Here is a 17,757-nt window from a genome sequence, read left to right as displayed (position 1 = left end):
TCAGCCACCACTGGTTTGCTGCACAGGGGTCACTAAGATGGCTCCAGAGAGGGTCTGTGGGATTCCTCAGGGCATGAGAAGAGAGATCAGATGCACAAATAGTATTTTTTGGTCTGGTTTCTTTGTTGGGAAGAGAGAAAACAATGGAAAAACATCCTTCTGGATGGATCTGTTCACAGCTTACGTCTACAAGGGAAATGGACCAGGTTTCCGGGAGCTTCTTTCCTTGGCTCTGAGATGTGATGCCGTCACACACAGAATTCAGAGTGGCAAGATCTCAGAGGAGGCCACTTTCCAATTTAAATGGGACCCTGCTGCACGCCGCCTTTGTGGACTGCGGACTAGCTCCCCTACTCCTGCGAGTCATGCAGTCTGTGAGACTTAGCCGAGCAGACGCCATCGGGCCCGCGAGGACCTGGCCTTGCGTTCCCACAGCTGGGCTGGTTGCCGGGTGTGAGATGCTAAGTCTTTTGTTCAGTGATTTCTGCCCGCCTGGAAGTGACGCACAGCAGTTCCCGGGCATTTAAAGTGTATTCTGCATGGAAACCGCTAAAGAATTTTGTAACCAGTGTTGACATTTCAGAAAGTAAGATATGTTGTTTTCCATTTCCATACTGAAAAAAATTACACACAGCTTTCTTCACTTAGGAAATTACTTGGGCAGTTCTCCATACATGGGTCCAAATGGACATTGCTATCAGAGATGCCTGAGGCATTTGAAAGAAATACCAATTGCGTCAGTTGGTCTTAAAGCAACCCTGGTTTGCATTTTATAGTTTTATGAAGTTTTTCTTGCTAAGCTAGCCCATTTCACTTGACAATCAGCTGCCTTTTCAGCACACCGCGAGGCCGGGGTGCCTGTGCCGTCCTGCATGAAGGGCCACCGGCGAGCACTGCAGATGTCGTGATAGGCCTGTTGCACAGGAGCAAAGGCCGGTGTTAGGAAGGTGGTCACTGTGGGGCTGCAGTTTTAAATCATGACCTACAAAAATCTTAATTTGCAGCTGCTGGTTGGTGGTCATGTCAGTTACATCATGTAGTTCATTTGGAGAGAATGAAATGAATGTTGTGTATCCTTGACCCTGGCCATTCATTTTTTAAGGCTGTTTACAAGAAAACCATTTAATTATGAAGGGAAGGCTCTTGGTGGCAGCGTCCATAAGTTGTGCAGTTGCTTCTCCACTGCAGAACGTTCGGGTACCACATACTGGGTGTCATCAGGCAGCCCCCAACACAGCATCCATCCATCCAGTTATGGGGCATTTTGGGGTGGAGATCGGCCCCAGCGTGGAGTGAATGAGCCCATGGGAAGAGGCTCAGGGAAGCGTGGGCGGAAACCATGCCAGGCAAGCCAAGCTGTGGCACTCGGCTTGAGCCTGCCACAGGGATCGCCTGGGCACAGAGGTGGGAAGCTGTGGGATGTGATTTTGGGAATGCAGGGACCCCTTATGACAAAGGCAGATGGAGGAGCCCCACAGGGGAGGCATGTGGCATCTGTCCAGCACATGTTAGCAGTCCTACCCCTTGCAGGCCTGTGTCCCTGACGTCAGTGAGTCATAAGGGCCAGGAGGATGGGTGGTGACCTGTGCCAGCAACAAGCTCATGAACATGCTGCCTTTTGAAAGCTGGGTCAGAGTGGCGGCACCTGTCTGGAGCACCAGCTCCCTGGGGTGCCTCCTCACCTCCAGCCTCAGGCAAGGCTGAGGGTTTGGTGAAGTCAGGGCCCCCTCTCGGGGCCTCCCTTTCATCAGGTCCTTGTGAGAATTGAGCAGAGGCTCCCTGGAGCACTGCCAGGGCGGTGAGGAGAGGGCGGATCACCAGGAGGGTCTGGGGTACCGGGAAGGAGGCCTCACAGTGGCCTGGCAGGTGGCGCTCTGCCCAGGTGGGAAGAGGGTGTGCTGCGTGGAGAGGGGGCATAGAGAGGACCCCTGCTCCTGGTGGCTGGTTGCAAAGACCCGCCAGCTTCAGAGGCTCCTGTTCCGCAACACCCCCCCACCGAGCTGCTTCCTTGATGTGGGACCCACGCAGCATGGCCCCAGCTTCCGTGAGAGGCATGAGGGCGCAGGTTTGGGGCGGGGCCCAGGCTCTCCCGGTAGAAACGGCATAAACCAGCCTGTTGCAGAAGGAGCCGCCACGTGGTCTGGCGGGAAGCGAGGCCCTCGGAGCGGGCTGGGCACTTGGCCCGTCGCCTGGGTGGCGGTTCACGGCACAGTGAGCCTGGGGCTCGGGGCCTTGGTGTTTGCCTGAGGCTTCCTCCTGGGGGCGCTTCTAGAATAAACGGGATTTCTGCCGCATGACCTTGGTCTGCCTTTCCTTTTTGCTCTCAGATTCTTTTCTGTTCAGCAATCAAATGCAAGCCACTTTTGACAAGACCGGATAACAGATTCAATAGACAGTTAAAAAAGTACATCTTGGCCAGATCAGGTGTTGGGGAGATCTTCCACTGGGCAGGTGACAATTCAAGAGCTGTTACAACTCAGATACCTCTAGGATGTGATTTTAGCAGCCAGGCAAGGCTCACAGAACCCCACAAGCAGTACGTGAGAGGGACCCACCCCTGTGACCCAAGTGCTCTCAATTAGAAAATGGACAAAGGTCACGTGCCCAAGAGGATAACGGGGTGAATGAGCCCATGGGAAGAGGCTCAGGGAAGCGTGGGTGGAAACCATGCCAGGGTGCCAGCACACACACCCCAGAAAGGCTAAAATAAAGGACGGGGTGCACAGGAGGCGGGCACTCCCAGGACGGGCAGTTAGAAGGGGTCCCCATGCGCTAACAGAGTCCCTTTTGGGGTGTGGGGTGCTGTCTGGTGAGCGTGGGGGCTGCCCCAGCAGCTGGACGGAGGGAGGGAGCCCCCAGGGTGAGCTGTGAGCTGCAACTCTTGTTGCTAAAGAGGTTCCTGCTTTCGGAAGCCTGGATTGGAACCGTTTTTGAGCAGTGGGATTGCTGACGACTGCTGCCCGTGGGAGCTTCTTGCATCCGCTGGAGTCACCGTCCGAGAGTGTCTCTAATAGTAGCTGGGTGTTTGGCCTTGGGCACAGGGCATCTGATTTGGATACGGTAAAGAGGGAGTGACCTGCGGGACCAGATGCCCTCTTCCCTTAGTCCAGGAAGTTTTCCTGAACACGTTCCATGCGGGGTCTCAGAGTCTCTGTCTAGACAGGCAGCTTCTCCAGGTGAGATGTGTGTAGAGGCGTGTCCCACGTGGACTCGGTGACTTGCTTGTGCTGAGGTCTGTCTGTTGTCATTTACAGATCATAGGTTGCCGAGTGAGCAGAGAGCCCCCCGGCTCCACGGAACGGTACACACGTTGGGTCAACCAGCTCGAGCCCCATCAGCTTCTCGCCCAGGTATTTCCGCCCTGCCTGGGAGCTGGCCAAGGCTTCCCTGAGGCAGCCAACCTCGTGCCGAGAGCCAGGGCTTCGCCTGCCCTACAGCCCCCGTGCTGCCTGCCTCCTGGGCACCAGCCACGCCCCTGGAGAAGGGACAGTGTTTCAGAGGAGCCCAGCCAGGAAGGAGTTGGAGCCACAGGCGGGCACAGAGGGCCTGCGAGTGGGGCGGGTGTGCCAGGCCACAGACCACGGTGGACGGAACAAGAGGGCAAAGGTGGGCCGGGGGCAGAGCCGAGCCACTGCAGGGGAGGGACCTGGAAACCACCTGGGGGGTGGGCGGCCCGGGAGAAGGCCGGAGGGGGTGCTGCTGGTCTGAGGTGCCGGGGCCCCAAGTCCATGGGACATCAAATGAGTCCTTCACTGGGCAGCCCAGGAACCCGGGGAGCAAATCAGTATGTGGTTGGGATGGTAGTGGGGACACAGAGCTGGACAAGCACCCTGTCCTCGCCCACCCACGAAAGTCGGCTTGTCAGCAGCCCCACAACACCCTGGACAAACCTCCCCAAAACAGGCCCAAGACAGCCAGGGCGGGGCCTGCAGCAGGTGGCTGTTCCGTTTGCCAGCCTTGGGCCCTGGCTGCTGGCTGATGGCAGACTCCCGACTCTGCGCCTGCTTGTGGGACAGGCCCTCCTAAGACCCACCCACCCACCAGTGCAGGGCCCAGGTTAGCGAGAGGGAGTGGTGAGCAGCCGCCCGCAGGCCCGGCCAGGAAGTGGCTCCAGGAGGCCCCACCCCTGAGGGGCCTGGGTCCAGTAGTGGCAGGAGGGGTCCCATGTCCCAGATCTCCCATGACCCTGCCATATAATGAAATGCTTCTCTGAACTCTGAATTTTGAAAACTGACCCCTTTGTACAGTGGGAGAATTTTGATGATAATTAGCTTCTGAATTAGAGGCGCCCTGACTGGCATCACGTTCCAGTCGCTGACCCCTGAGCCGGATGAGGGGTCCGCAGAGCACCCCGCAGTGCCCACGGCTCCCTCCTTGGGTTACCTAAGTCGCCTGCCCCGTCAGCTTGGGGTTGCAGGGCTGGAGTCGCTGGATTTTGCTCGTGTCATCAGATCTGCATTACCAGCGTTTATTCTCTGAAACGTCTGGCTCACACTCAGAACCATGCTTCAGCCTTTGGGTTCACGTCCCACCTTTTGAGGAGATGCATGTTCCATTAATGCCTTTTGTAGGTAAGAGTGCACAGAGGCTCTAGGAAGCCCACGTGTTTCCAGCTGTTCCCAAGCTGCTGGGAAGGAGAACGAGCTGGGTGTGGGGGCATGGCGTGGCCACGTGCTCCCCGTACTGTACAGGGAGCCCTGGAGCCAGCAGGCTGCCTGGAGGTTCACTCACAGGGGCTGCAGACTCTGCCATTTGAGACGGAGCAGGGCAGCTTGGTGCCGCTGGGTCAGGCAGCAGGTGGCACCCCTCCCTTCCTGTCTGCACTGGGCAGCCACCAGCCCAGGTCCAGGGCCTGCAGCCCTGCCTCACCGACAGTCTCCCAGGAGCGTCCCGCTGCTCAAGCTGCAGAGCGCCTGCCCCCCAGGCTGTAGGTGCCTGAGAGACCTGGCGTGGCTGGAGCATTCAGAGCCCAGGGCAGTCCTCCTGCAGTTTCTCCTCTTCGTGCTGGCATTTGGAAATGAGCAGTGGGGTCTGCAACACCGCCGAGAACAGCTTTGGGTCTGGGACCCCTGCGGCCGTGCTTCTGCCTCTTCCTCTGCGGCGAGGTTCCAGCCCTTGTGGTTCACTGGGATGTGCTGCCTTTTAACAGGCTTCACAGACATGCATTGTTTTGTTGGCACGTTTTTCTTAACAAAGACCCAGCTGACTCCACGGAGGGCAGCGAGAGCCTTCGTGTTCCCGACTGGGGGATCAGAATTCCCCTGCAGGGAGAAAACATCTGGCTCCGTTGTCACTCAGAGGGCCTTCTGATGTGGGGCGCCAGGGCCCTGGTTCAGGGCCTCTGGAAATGAGTATCAGGTGTTGGCAGCGGCGGTGCCCGTCCTCCCACCCTGTGAGCCCGGCTTCTGCCGTCTTTGATTTTCTGGAGGAGCGTGAGTCCCGTGGAAACGCAGGGGCCGCGGGTGTAATTCAGGTGCAGCAGGTGCATTCGCAGCCAGAAATACAAGTTCTGAGTGGGGGCTAACAGAGAGACTTGACTATTAGGTGTCATAGAAGTAATTAGAGTTCTTTTAGTGTTTTTCTTTAGCAAGTTAGGGGAAATTAAAGTCTGAAGTTTCTCAGAATGACCTGAAAGATGTTTTTTATCTATGCCTTTGTCAGCCGTTGCAGCTGGGAAATGACCACCCTGCACCCAGTACGGTGATGGGTCTGCGAGGTCTGTGCCCACAGCGTGAGCTGGTCTTGCTCCCGAGGTGGAGAGCGACATGGTTTGATTTCTAGTGCATCTGCTAAATGTCTGATTAAGATGCCCACCACATACATAAAATCATCTCTACTAATTCCTAATACACCAAATGACCAGGGGCACATGCACGCTGACAACACGCCTGTTTTAGGCAGTGCTCAGTTTGTGCCTTACTGAGGTTGTGTTTCCGGGAGACCCTGGGGAGTTTTGGCAGCTTGAAGGAGGGGCTGGGGGCCCTGGCAGCTCTGAGGGGTAGGCTGATCCTTACCAGGCCTGGGCTCCACCTGTACTCATTCACAGGGGTGGGAAGACAACAGGCTTGGGTGGGAGGTGCCCCCTCGGCCCAGCCCACCTGGTCCCTACCTCCCGCCTGCCCCTAGCTGCCCTCGCACACTTCCTCTGGGACCTGTCTCATGTCTTGCCTGCTGTGGCTCTGTGACGAACATGCAGAGAGGCTGGACGCCTGGGGTCCCCGTGCTGGTGGGTGGGTTTCCCCCGAGGCCTCTCCTGTCCTCACTTGGCCTTTCGTCTGTGCCCACTCCTGGTGCCTCTTCTGCTTCTTGCCGGCAGAACCAGTCCCTTCATTTAATTACCTCCTTAAAGGCCCATCTCCCCCACAACCCTGCTGGGGTTAGCATGGACTTTGGGGGACACTGTTCAGTCCGTGGCACCTGGACACCCTCCTCAGCTCCTCAGCCCTGGTGGCCCCCCGTCTGTGCCCCCTGCACACTCTGGGCCTACATGGGCACAGTGCTGTGTGGACAGGCCTGTACCAAAGAGCTGCTCTGCAGTCCCCTACAGCCTGTCTCCCGGAGTGCCCCATGTGTTTTGCAGGGGGGTCTCATGTATCTTTCATTTATCCCCCGCTTCTGAGGAGGTCAGCATGAATGTAAGTTGAAAATTTGCCGCCTGCGTATCGGCACTCACTGGCTGCCCAGCGTGCCATGGAGCAAAACAGACCCACAGTGCTGCCAGGTGAATGGCGCACTTTCTAAGTGCTGCGCCCAACCAGGGCCCCCAGGCTGGCAGGATCACAGGACGGACTCAGGGTCTCGAGGGCGTATCTTGTCGTTTCCGATGCAGTGGCTCTGGGCACGGCCCACCACCTGCATTTTTGACGAGTGCCTGATTATTTCTGATGGAACTCTCAGAATGGGATCCTTCTGAGTAACCAACCGTGGGGCCAGGATCCTGGAGCCTGCACAGAAGACTCCCCATGGGATTGTAGGGTCGTTCCTACAGAGTCTAACCAATCACGATTTTTTGATTGTGAAATAATTTCAGACTCACGTAAAAGTTGCAAAAATAGAGTTCCTGTGCCCTCCCCCACATCCCCCGCCGCAGTACCGTCACTGAACAGACCGGCGTGGAGGCAGCCCAGCCAGCCAAGCCACAAACCTCCGGAGTTCATTCACCCATGGGACATGGCAGGGGCATCTTGTCAAGGCACAGGACCGTACCATCACCCCCAGGAAACTGCCTCCTTATTCTCACTTTCTCCCAGTCCTGCCCCAGGCAGCAACTCACTCCAGTGGTGTCCTTCCAGAGAGTCACCTGGTGGAGTCAAGCACACTCAGCATCATGCCCTCACGAGCCACCCACATTGTGCGAGGGTCCTTGTCGGACACTTGCTTTCTGGCCGTGGGGTCTGAGTTTCCTCTTGGACACAAGTCCTTTCTGGGAATTGTGATTTGCAAGTATTTTCCCCTAATCTGTGCCTTTCTTTTCATCCACTTGGTCTTTCACAGAGCAAAAGTTGTAAATTTTGATAAGGTCCAACTAATGGATTTTTTTATTAAGTTATCACTGCTGTACAGTGTTTCACACAGCCACCTTTAATCCTCCCCCAACTGATGGATTTTTAAAAACACATTGTGCTGTGGATGTCAGCACCTAAGAATGGTTCATCCAAGCCTCAGTCGCAGAGATTTTCTCCCAAAACTGATATAGTTTTATGCTTTTCAGAGTGACAGTTCAGTTTAGGCAGATTTTGCATGGAGAGGTGATTCAGGCTGAGGCTCCTGCTTGCTAGTCAATGTCCACACGTTCCCGCACCTTTCTGTTGAGAATACCGCCTTCCTCCGCAGGGTCCCTGCCTCACTTGGCCACGCTTGCGCGCTCTGTTCTGTTCCGTGGACCTGCTTGTCTGTCACTCCGTGGCATCACATGGCCGTGACTTCAGTAGCTAGAGAGGAGGTTTAAAATCAGTGTGATGCCTCAAACTCCATTCTCTTTTTTCAGGATTATTTTTGCCTATTCCTATTCCTTAGCTTTCTGATATGTTTTTCTCTAACACTAGGCAGTCCTCCAGTTCTGAGCAGACACTGGGAGTCTTACGAATCCAAACCTGATACCATGGCATTACACCCCACAGGGTGAGGGCTCAGTCCCACAAGGCTGCCCGTACTTCAGAAGCTCCTCACCAGCTAACTGTAAGTCAGGCTCCCATGACTGCCTGCCTGAGTTCAATTGATTTGCTAGAGCTGCTCGCAGAACTCAGAGAAAAAGCTAGCGGGTGAGGTGCTCACAGTGGGGTCCAGAAGGGTCCTGAATGCAGGAGCTTCTGCCAGGATCTGGTAGGTATCCCCAGCCCAGAAGCTCATGTGTTTTGGTACAGAGTAACCTGCAGCCCCACCCCTTCCTCCTCCAAGGAGGGGCTCAAAGTTCCAAACCTCTGACCACTCAGTCCTTCGGGTGACAGCCTTCCATCCCCGAGTCACTTCATCAGCATAAACTTAGGGCTCCGATGAAGACAAAGGACACACCTGTCCCTTGGGAAATCCCCAGGGTCTTGGGGACAGACCAGATGTGTCTCTTACTCTACCACACCTTTCTGTGTAAAGTTCAGAAGAATCAGCTTGTCTGTATCTGCACAGAACCCAGCTGAGACTCTGATAGGAAGTGCATTAATGGGTCATTTTGCCAAGAGTTGGAATCTTTTCTATGTTGAGCCTCCCTGTCCATGAACATGGTTTGTCTCTCCATGTGTTTAAACCTTATTAGCTTTCTTTGCTTAGCATTTTAGTTTTCAGCATTTTTTTGGAGCAGTCGTCCATGCTGTTTTTGATTATGGTTTCTGATTGTTCTTTGCTGACACGGAGGCCGGGGCGCCCGACACCTGCAGGACTGTTGCAGTTCTCTTTGATTTTAGCTGAGTTTTGGTAGTTTGTGATTTGTGAGGGATTGACCCATTTCACTAAATTGTCATATTTACGTGTTTAGAGTTATTTCATAGCATCTTTTATGTACCTTTATAAGGTCTGTGGGGTCTATGTAATTCCCCTCTTTCATTTATGGTTTTAGTTGGGTCTTCTCACTTTTTAAAAGCAGTCTCACTAGAGGTTTATTAATTTTACCAATGTTCTCAAAGAACCAGCTTTTGTTTTAATTTTTTATATTTTTCTGTTTTCAATTTTATTCGTTTCTGCTCCTCACTTTTTCTTCTGCTTGCTTTTGTTCCTTTAAATCTTTTGCTAATTGCTTAAGGTGGAAGCTTAGATTTTGCTTTCTAATGGAAACATAAGGTGCTGTGGACTTGGCCCACTCCCTGTCCCCGCTGCATCGTCCAGGTGTCTTCTAATCACTCCGATTCAGTTCCGTGCACGTTTGATTTCCTTGCGGTTTCCTCCCTGGTCCCTAGGCTGTTGAGAGGAGTGTAGGGCTGCTGCTGATGGGCAGGGCTTCGCTGGCACGTGTGCATCGCCCTCCAAGCACTTCTGCGGGCTGGTGGCGTCTCTGTCCCCCCCTGTAGCCCTGAGCAGATCCACACTGGGGAGGGGATTCTGAGAAGCCTGCCCCCCACTCGCTGACTCACCACAGCACAGCTTGGTGCCCTGAGCTCTCCTCAGGCAGAGGGCATCACAGCTAAGAATGATACAGAGGAGTTTCCTGGAGCCGAGGACGTGGGCACCTGGAAAAGGGGCCTGGTGCTCAGCAAGGGAGTGAAAGGGGCCTCCTGCAGGCTAGGTGGCCTCAGGCAGCCGGGGAGAAGCGGAGCGCCCGGGGCCAGGTCCACCTGACGGGACCATGACGTCAAATTCTGTGCATGACCAATGTGTCTGTTGTGTGGAAAATATAGTATGGGCTTTTTCATAAAAGGATTCAAAATGTGTATTTCCTACAAAACTAATCAGAAATTTACTGGGAGACACTCCATAAAATTAGGAAGCAAGTTAAAGAGGAAGATGAGTGATCCAGACTACAGGTTCCCCACCTGGGAGGCCCGGACCCCAGGGAGGAGGTGTCGCCCCACACAGCAGCTGGGCCATCCACCAGGCTCTGGGCGTTGGTGGGAATGGGGCATTCTACCCGCAGGCCACAGAAGAGGGTCGGATTTGCTCATCAAGAGTGTGCTGTGCGGCCAGGACACCCCATGAGGGGCTGGGGCACCCCATTGTGGGTGCAGGGATACCCCTGAGGGGCCGTGCTCGGTGGTGGCGGCAGCTCTGTTGCAGGCCCCCACCGACGCTGAGCCAGGCCTGGGGGCATGCGGGGAGTGTCCCCTCGTCAGTGCTGGTCACCTCCGTCCCAGGAGTGGCAGGTGATGGGCTTGGGGGAGCACCCTGGTCCTTCCGTTATGAAGCGGGAGGGTTCACTAGGATGCTCGGGGTGCGGGGGCCCTGTGAGCAGGGCGGGAGCAACAGGGCGGAGGCAGGAGAGCCGCCTGCAGGTCCGCCACGGGCCTGGTGAAGCCCGGGCCTCGGTCCCGACCGGACCTCCAGTCCACACCCAGGCAGGCGCCCGGGCTTCCACCTGCTGCACTGCCCCCCGGGTTTTGCTTCCCTTGCCTGTTAAATGTGAGGTTTTAATGCCACAGCGCCGACTCCACAGGCTGCTGCCCTCTGACTGCTCATTTGAGGATATTTCACAGAACAAAGTAGTGGTGACTTTTGGGCCCCAGGTCCTCCCTGGAGGGAGGCGGCTCTCCTCTAACAGAGGAGCCCGCCTGTTTGTGTGCCAAGATTGTCCACTGTGCGTTTATCTCATTGTGTTTTCCTAAAATTCTGTCCTTCTTGCTGAGGGGTTCTTACCTAATTCTAATCAGTGAACATTCAGGAAATGGAAAAACGTACATAATTTGAAACGGATTAACCCGTACTGTTTCTCATTTTCTCACTGCAAGGGAGAATGGTAAAGTGATGTCTACTGTCGGGTCCATATAGCTTAGAAAAGTGGTCACTAAGCAGCTTTCTGTACAAGTATTACCGAGAAAGGAGGCTGTCATGCCGTCTGTGTCTTTATTAAATCACAGGTTTAGGATTTCACATCAAAGTTTATTCTTGTTACCATGTGAGTGTTAAAATGCCAGGATACTGGAAAATTTATCTGTCTAAAGATAGTCTTTCAACAAATTAGAATTTAGAAATGAAGATAATAAACCACAGGAATCTGGAAATGAGTCATGCAAACTTCTCTTTTTCTCTTAAGAATCATGTCACTTTCTAGCAAGACACAGTTATGTTTATTAAGCTCATAGCCGCTTCATTTTCTTTTTCTAACTCAAGGGCTTCTCCTTTCTGAATAAAAACTGAGCTAATTTTAAGTCTATAATCCTTATTTTTGTTCTTTAAAGTCCCAAAAGCATTGAGAAGTTCCCGTGCGTATCTGCACATCCTCTGTGCCCCTTCTAAGGGCAGCCTCTCTGGCTGGTGGCTTGCGGAATTAGACTGTTCTGCGGACCCCGAGGCACTGGCAGGTTGTCATGAGCTGCACAGAATTTGTTTTGGCAAAGGGCACTTTCTGTTTGCAGCAAAACCAGGGGAGAGCCCCAAAGCAGACCCAGGTCCCCAGCACACCTGGGAACCCCTCCTTCTGACAAAGTTCTAAGAAACTGGATTGTTTTTAGTTGGTGACACATCGGAACCAGAAGAGGGAGTGACAGCCTGAGTGTGAAAGACGAATCGATGAAGAGCCGTTGGGCATTGTGAGCACAGGTGACCTGGGAGGCCCGCCACCCCTCCAGCACCCTCGCCTGGGCACACCTCACCTCAGCTCACCTGTGCCCGCCTTGCACCCTCACCTCACCTGTGCTTATTCCGTGACTGCCCTAATGAACTGGCTGTCTTGTTTCTCTGTGGCTGGAACCTGGCCCCGTCCTCACCTTCCCCCAGAGCCTGTGTTGGGGACAGGATGGCAGCAGTGGCCTCACACCCAGAAGGGCCGTGCCGACCTTGCCCACACACACGGGGCCTCCTTCAGAGCCTGCCTCTTCTCCACCGTGAGCCCGGGTTGCTGGCCTCGGGCCACGGCATCCATCTGGTGGCCGCTACTCAGCGCAGCTGTGGGAGGCGTGGCCCTCTGCTCTGTGCTGCAGGTTCACTGTGTTGGGGAGATCTGCGCTTCGTGGAGTCGGAGCAGGGCCAGGGTGACACACCTCACTCCAGTGGGGACCCCAGGTCTGTCCACAGGTGGCTCCTGACTGTCTCGTGCGTGACCCCACAGAAGGCTAGATAAAAACCAGTGGTGTGTCCCCACACAGGCAGATGGGGTCTGTTACCCCACATAGATTCTGTCCTGCAGAGGGGACCTGGCCCCATCTTTTCTCATTGTACTTTTGAGCCAGTGTGGAAAATTCTTTCACATTCTGACTCCTCTTTTAGTAATGAGAGCTCTTTTCTGAGGATGTATTTTATGGTCCAGGGAAGGGACTGATCCCCACAGAAACATGAAGGGGTGACATGGGGCAGGATCAGCAAGTGTCACCAAAAGCCAGCCACATGGCTTCCCAGGAAATGCTGGGCCTTCTGAGGGTGAGGAGGGCGGCGAGGGGCCCTGAGCCACAGGGCAGGGAGATGGGGCCTCCTTGTGGGGAGGGATGGTGGGGGCGCCAGGTAGGGCTCCGGCGTGGCCCTGCCTGCGTCGGGGCAGGAACAGAGCGCGGAGAGGGGGCGCGGTGGCGAGGTTTGACGCGCTCCTGAGGAGCCTGCCCCTACCCCACTCAGGCCGCAGCCACCTCATCCCCTCTGCTGGGGGCCTGCGCGTGAGGAGCTCCAGCCCCCGCTGTGGCCGCCCACGCAGGCTGGTGCCCGGGGACCACTAGGTCAGCGGCGGATGCGCGCCGTGCCTCTTGGGTCCACTTCACATGGTTCCGGGAGTGCTGGGCTTGTTGGGGTCTGCCCGCCGCTTCTGTGCTCATACACTCCTGGTGGGGGAGACCAGGGGAGATAGAAGCCCACCCCGCCGTCCGCCGGGTGGGTGGGGCTGGCAAACCGCGACTGGAGGCCACACCGCTTCTGCCGCCTGCGTCTGCAAGTGGAGGCTCGTCGGCCGCCGCCGGTACGTGCTCACAGGTTGCCGGGGCTGCTTTTGCACCAGGAGGGCAGAGTGGGGCACTGGGGACAGCGACCCGCACAGCCTGAAACACGGGCACCCAGACACTTCCAGAAGCTCGTGGCCGCTGTGCCGGGTGGGGGTGTGGTTGGCCGGCGGCACCGTGAGTCCAAGCCAGCATGTGGTCTGCGTGTCCAAAACCACACCGTCTCCCCGGGCGGGTCGTCTCCTCGGCGCTGTTCGCGGCAGAGCTCGGGCGGCAGCAGGGTGAGCTGCGCGTGGGGCGTGTGCTCTCCCCGACTGCTGGCTTCACCCCACAGGTTTCGTCTCTTACTCACCTCCAGATAATGGTCTTTTAGAACATTTCAGGTGAGTGCCATTCTTGTGAGGCACTCTCTGCCCCACCAGAAAACAGACCAGTAGAAATGACTGATTCTGGTGCCCCCAGCAGGGCCCTGGGTGGCAGACAGGTAAGCCAAGGAGTCACTGGCACATGGTGTCCTGCAGTCCCTGCTGTCTGCAGTGACCAGCAGCCCCAGCACTGACCGAGTCGTGCGTGTGGGCCACGTGGCCTCTGCCCCTGTTGGCCCCACACACACCCTGGAACGACAGACCAGTTCCTCAGCAAACACGCTTCTCCTCCATGTGCTCTGACTTCAGCAATTTTAGCAGTGTGCCCACCCAGCCTGTTGAAGGGTCGGCAGTTAAATGCATCCTGTGCCATCCTACTTTTTTATGAGTGCAAAAGTGTTCAGTGAAAAAAGAATATAACTTAGCAGCAAACGGTGCTGCTGAATACTTCATATCCTTGTGCAGTAAACTTGGACTTTAGTACCTCCCACCCTACGTAGAAGTTGAGTCAGAATGGATTCTAGAACTAAGGTAAAAGTTAAAACTACATTTTATGGAAGAAAACATTGAGAAAAATCATTGTAACCTTGAGTCAGGAAAAAAATTCTGGGCCATAACACCAAAGTCACAATCCATAAGAGGGAAATGGACAAGGTGGATGCCGTCACCACAACAAGCTTCTTCGAAAGACATTGTTAAGAGAATTAAAGGACAAGTCAGGAGTCTGGGAGAAAATATTTGTGAATCATAATAAAAGACTTGTGCCCAGAACATGACAGCACTTGAGAGTCCTCAAGACTCACTAATGAGAAAAACATCCTGATAAACTTGGGCCAAAGACTTGAAGAGATGCGCGTGAGACAAGGGGCAGGGACAGCAAGTCAGCTGCGCTGTGCCCATTGGGAGACCAAGGCCCAGTGAGCCCCCACAGCACACCTGTTGGCAGGACGGGCTGCCCCGTGGGGTCAGTGAGGATGGGGCCGGGACCTACAGGCCCGCTTTATGGGGACAGGGGTCCGCTCGTGGCACGGCTGCTGCCACCGTCGGCCCTTCCCACCAGCCCGTACCCCAGGAGCGGGGAAACACGGTTCATGCAGACTTGCACACAACGGGCCACAGCCCCAACTGGGCACAGTATGGACCCCACCAGCCAGCAAGGGGAGAAACAGCTGTGGTTTTGAACAAGTGGTACCAAATACGAGGAACCTGGAAAGAGCATGGCCTGGCTCCGTTTATATGAAATTCTGGGAGATGTGAGCTGACATTTGTGGTAGAAGGCAAACCCACAGCAGCCTGGGGACAGGGGCGCGGGCAGAGGAAGCTCGAGGGGCCCACAGCTTATCCTCGAGTGGCTGGGACAGGCACATGGGCAGGCTCACTGAACAAACACCTCAAATATGAACAGTTTACTGCCTGTCACATTCAACAAAGCAGCAGAGAGGTTATTCCGTTCCCCTCGATGACCAAGGGAGACGCCAATGGGCCGCCGTGTCTGCAGTCTGGTGCTTGGCTGTTGGGGCAAGCAGTTGGGGCTGGTGGGTCCCTGGGGCTGGGTGCATGGAGCACAGCTCAGAGCACCCCAACCTTCGAGGCCAGGGCAGAGCTGGGGGTCTGTGCACGTCATGGACGGTGCATATGTGTTGCCCAATTCCTGTGCTGAAGTCCAGATCCCCAGTGTGATGGTGTGGGGAGTAGGCCTTTGGGGGCCCACCCGTGATGGGGTCATGCCCTCCAAAGAGGAGCACAAAGTGGAGGACCACGGCCAGGAAGAGGGTGCCAGCAGCGCCTTGAGCTCAGGCTGTGGACAGGGAGAAGTCACTGTCAGTCTCTGAGCACCCAACTGTGGGTCTGTATTTCTAGATGGTGCAGACAAAGCCGTTTGTACTGGACATGGAACGCCACTTTCCAAAGCTGGGCCAGTAGCATGTGGGTCCTTAGGACCAGTCAAGGGTAGCAGGGCACACCACGGTCACTGAGAATCTGGGCTGCGCCTGTGCCTGGAGGTGGCGCGGGCAAGTGGCCGTGACCCAAGGCAGTGGGTGCGGAGCCCTGCGCGTCACCGGGAAGGGCCCAGACGCCCGTCACAGACCTGCCGGGGTGAAAGCACGCAGCCACGCTCTTCTCTGCGTGTTCTTGGGACTTGTCACTGACTGTAAACAAAATGTCTTCAGGAAACAGATCCCACTCATAAAACTGTTCCTGGGTTTTCTTTATAATCTGAACTTTGCACTGAGTATGACATTACAATTCTGTACAGGTGGCCCTTGAATAATGTGGGTCTGACCTTCACAGGCCCACATATTGTGTGGATACTTCTCAGTAATATACTGGACATTTAATTGGAGATTTGTGACAATAGGAAAGAGCCTGTTCTTTTCAGCAGGCTGCTCTATTGTCAGAGTGAGTATGTGATACACACAAATACAGTACAGGTGACACACCAAGTGTGTGTTGATGGGTGTTAAGTTTTAGGAGTCCATAACTTGTATTTGTGACTGCGATGGGGGTGGTGGCACCCTGACACCCTGCAATGGTCAAGGGGTCACCTGTTGTTACATGTATTTTCTTCAGATTTTTCCCCTAACAGTTTCCCCAAGGAGGAGCTAGATTTTTCTCTGACTATAAGAATAATCTTGCTTTTGTGTTAGGAAATCCAGAAAACACAGAAAAGCATTTTAAAAATTACATGTTGTCCTGCCAGCCGCTATCTTTGGTGCATTTCCTTCCAGACTTCTACACATTCCATGGAATAATTCCAAATGCTGTTCACTGTGATGTGCTTGTATTTGTGAGAATCAAAGGAAACCTCGCTGCACCGCGTCAGGGGGCCTCGGAGGGAGGCCTCGCTCCCCCCGGGGCCACAGCCACCTATCCCGAAGTGCAGTTCTCTGCTGCTCCCAGATAAATGTTTGGGCTGGAAAACTGAGTTTTTTGTTTTTCTTTTTGGCCAGCTAAACAGATTTATTTTATTTATTTATTTTTCTTAATTTTGTTATCATTAATCTACAATTACATGAAGGACATTATGTTTAGTAGGCTCCCCCCTTCACCAAGTCCCCCCCACAATCCCCATTACAGTCACTGTCCATGAGTGTAGGAAGATGCTGTAGAATCACTACCTGTCTTCTCTGTGTTGCACAGCCCTCCCCGTGCCCCCCACCACACTATACATGCTAATCGTAAGGCCCCCTTTCTTCTTCCCTGCCCTTATCCCTCCCTTCCCACCCACCCTCCCCAGTCCCTTTCCCTTTGGTAACTGTTAGTCCATTCTTGGGTTCTGTGCTTCTGCTGCTGTTTTGTTCCTTCAGTTTTCCTTTGTTCTTATACTCCACATATGAGTGAAATCATTTGGTACTTGTCTTTCTCCGCCTGGCTTATTTCATTGAGCATAATACCCTCCAGCTCCATCCATGTTGTTGCAAATGGTAGGATTTGTTTTCTTCTTATGGCTGAGTAATATTCCATTGTGTCTATGTACCACATCTTCTTTATCCATTCATCTACTGATGGACACTTAGGTTGCTTCCATTTCTTGGCTATTGTAAATAGTGCTGCGATAAACATAGGGGTGCATGTGTCTTTTTCAAACTGGAGTGCTGCATCCTTAGGGTAAATTCCTAGAAGTGGAATTCCTGGGTCAAATGGTAAGTCTATTTTGAGGAACGTCCATACTGCTTTCCACAATGGTTGAACTAGTTTACGTCCCCACCAGCAGTGTAGGAGGGTTCCCCTTTCTCCACAACCTCGCCAACATTTGTTGTTGTTTGTCTTTTGGATGGTGGCCATCCTTACTGGTGTGAGGTGATATCTCACTGTGGTTTTAATTTGCATTTCTCTGATAACTAGTGATGTGGAGCATCTTTTCATGTATCTGTTGACCATCTGAATTTATTTCTTCTTTGGAGAACTATCTGTTCAGCTCCTCTGTCCATTTTTTAATTGGATTATTTGCTTTTTGTTGAGGTGCGTGAACTCTATATATTTTGGGTGTCAACCCTTTATCGGATCTGTCATTTACAAATATATTCTCCCATACTGTAGGGTACCTTTTTGTTCTATTGATGGTGTCTTTTGCTGTACAGAAGCTTTTTAGCTTGATATAGTCCTACTTGTTCATTTTTGCTTTTGTTTCCCTTGCCCGGGGAGATATGTTCATGAAGAAGTCACTCATGTTTATGTCTAAGAGATTTTTGCCTATGTTTTTTTCTAAGAGTTTTATGGTTTCATGACTTACATTTAGGTCTTTGATCCATTTTGAATTTACTTTTGTGTATGGGCTTAGACAATGATCCAGCTTCATTCTCTTACATGTTGCTGTCCAGTTTTGCCAGCACCATCTGTTGAAGAGACTGTCATTTCCCCATTGTATGTCCATGGCTCCTTTATCAAAT

General features: G+C 53.8%; 1 protein-coding gene across 22 annotated transcripts in view; it reads left to right on the top strand.

Moving 5' to 3' along the window:
- B3GNTL1 (UDP-GlcNAc:betaGal beta-1,3-N-acetylglucosaminyltransferase like 1) overlaps positions 1-17,757 on the top strand; it is a 68,726-nt gene that overhangs the window by 20,855 nt on the left and 30,114 nt on the right. For 19 of the 22 annotated variants that reach the window (XR_012130993.1, XR_012130990.1, XR_012130991.1 and 16 more), the window contains one exon: positions 3,255-3,350. The exons of 2 other annotated variants lie outside the window; for them this stretch is intronic. Coding sequence is in view for 16 of the 20 variants with exons in the window: in XM_073236194.1 (XP_073092295.1) it covers positions 3,255-3,350 (96 nt within the window). In the remaining 4 variants the exon portion in view is untranslated. One more of the 22 variants, XR_012130992.1, reaches the window with a different exon arrangement.

This window comes from Manis javanica, chromosome 4 (assembly GCF_040802235.1).
Source record: "Manis javanica isolate MJ-LG chromosome 4, MJ_LKY, whole genome shotgun sequence".
NCBI classification, from domain to species: Eukaryota; Metazoa; Chordata; class Mammalia; order Pholidota; family Manidae; genus Manis; species Manis javanica.
Note: the sequence above shows the minus strand (reverse complement) of the source record. Positions and strands in the feature narration are given on the sequence as shown.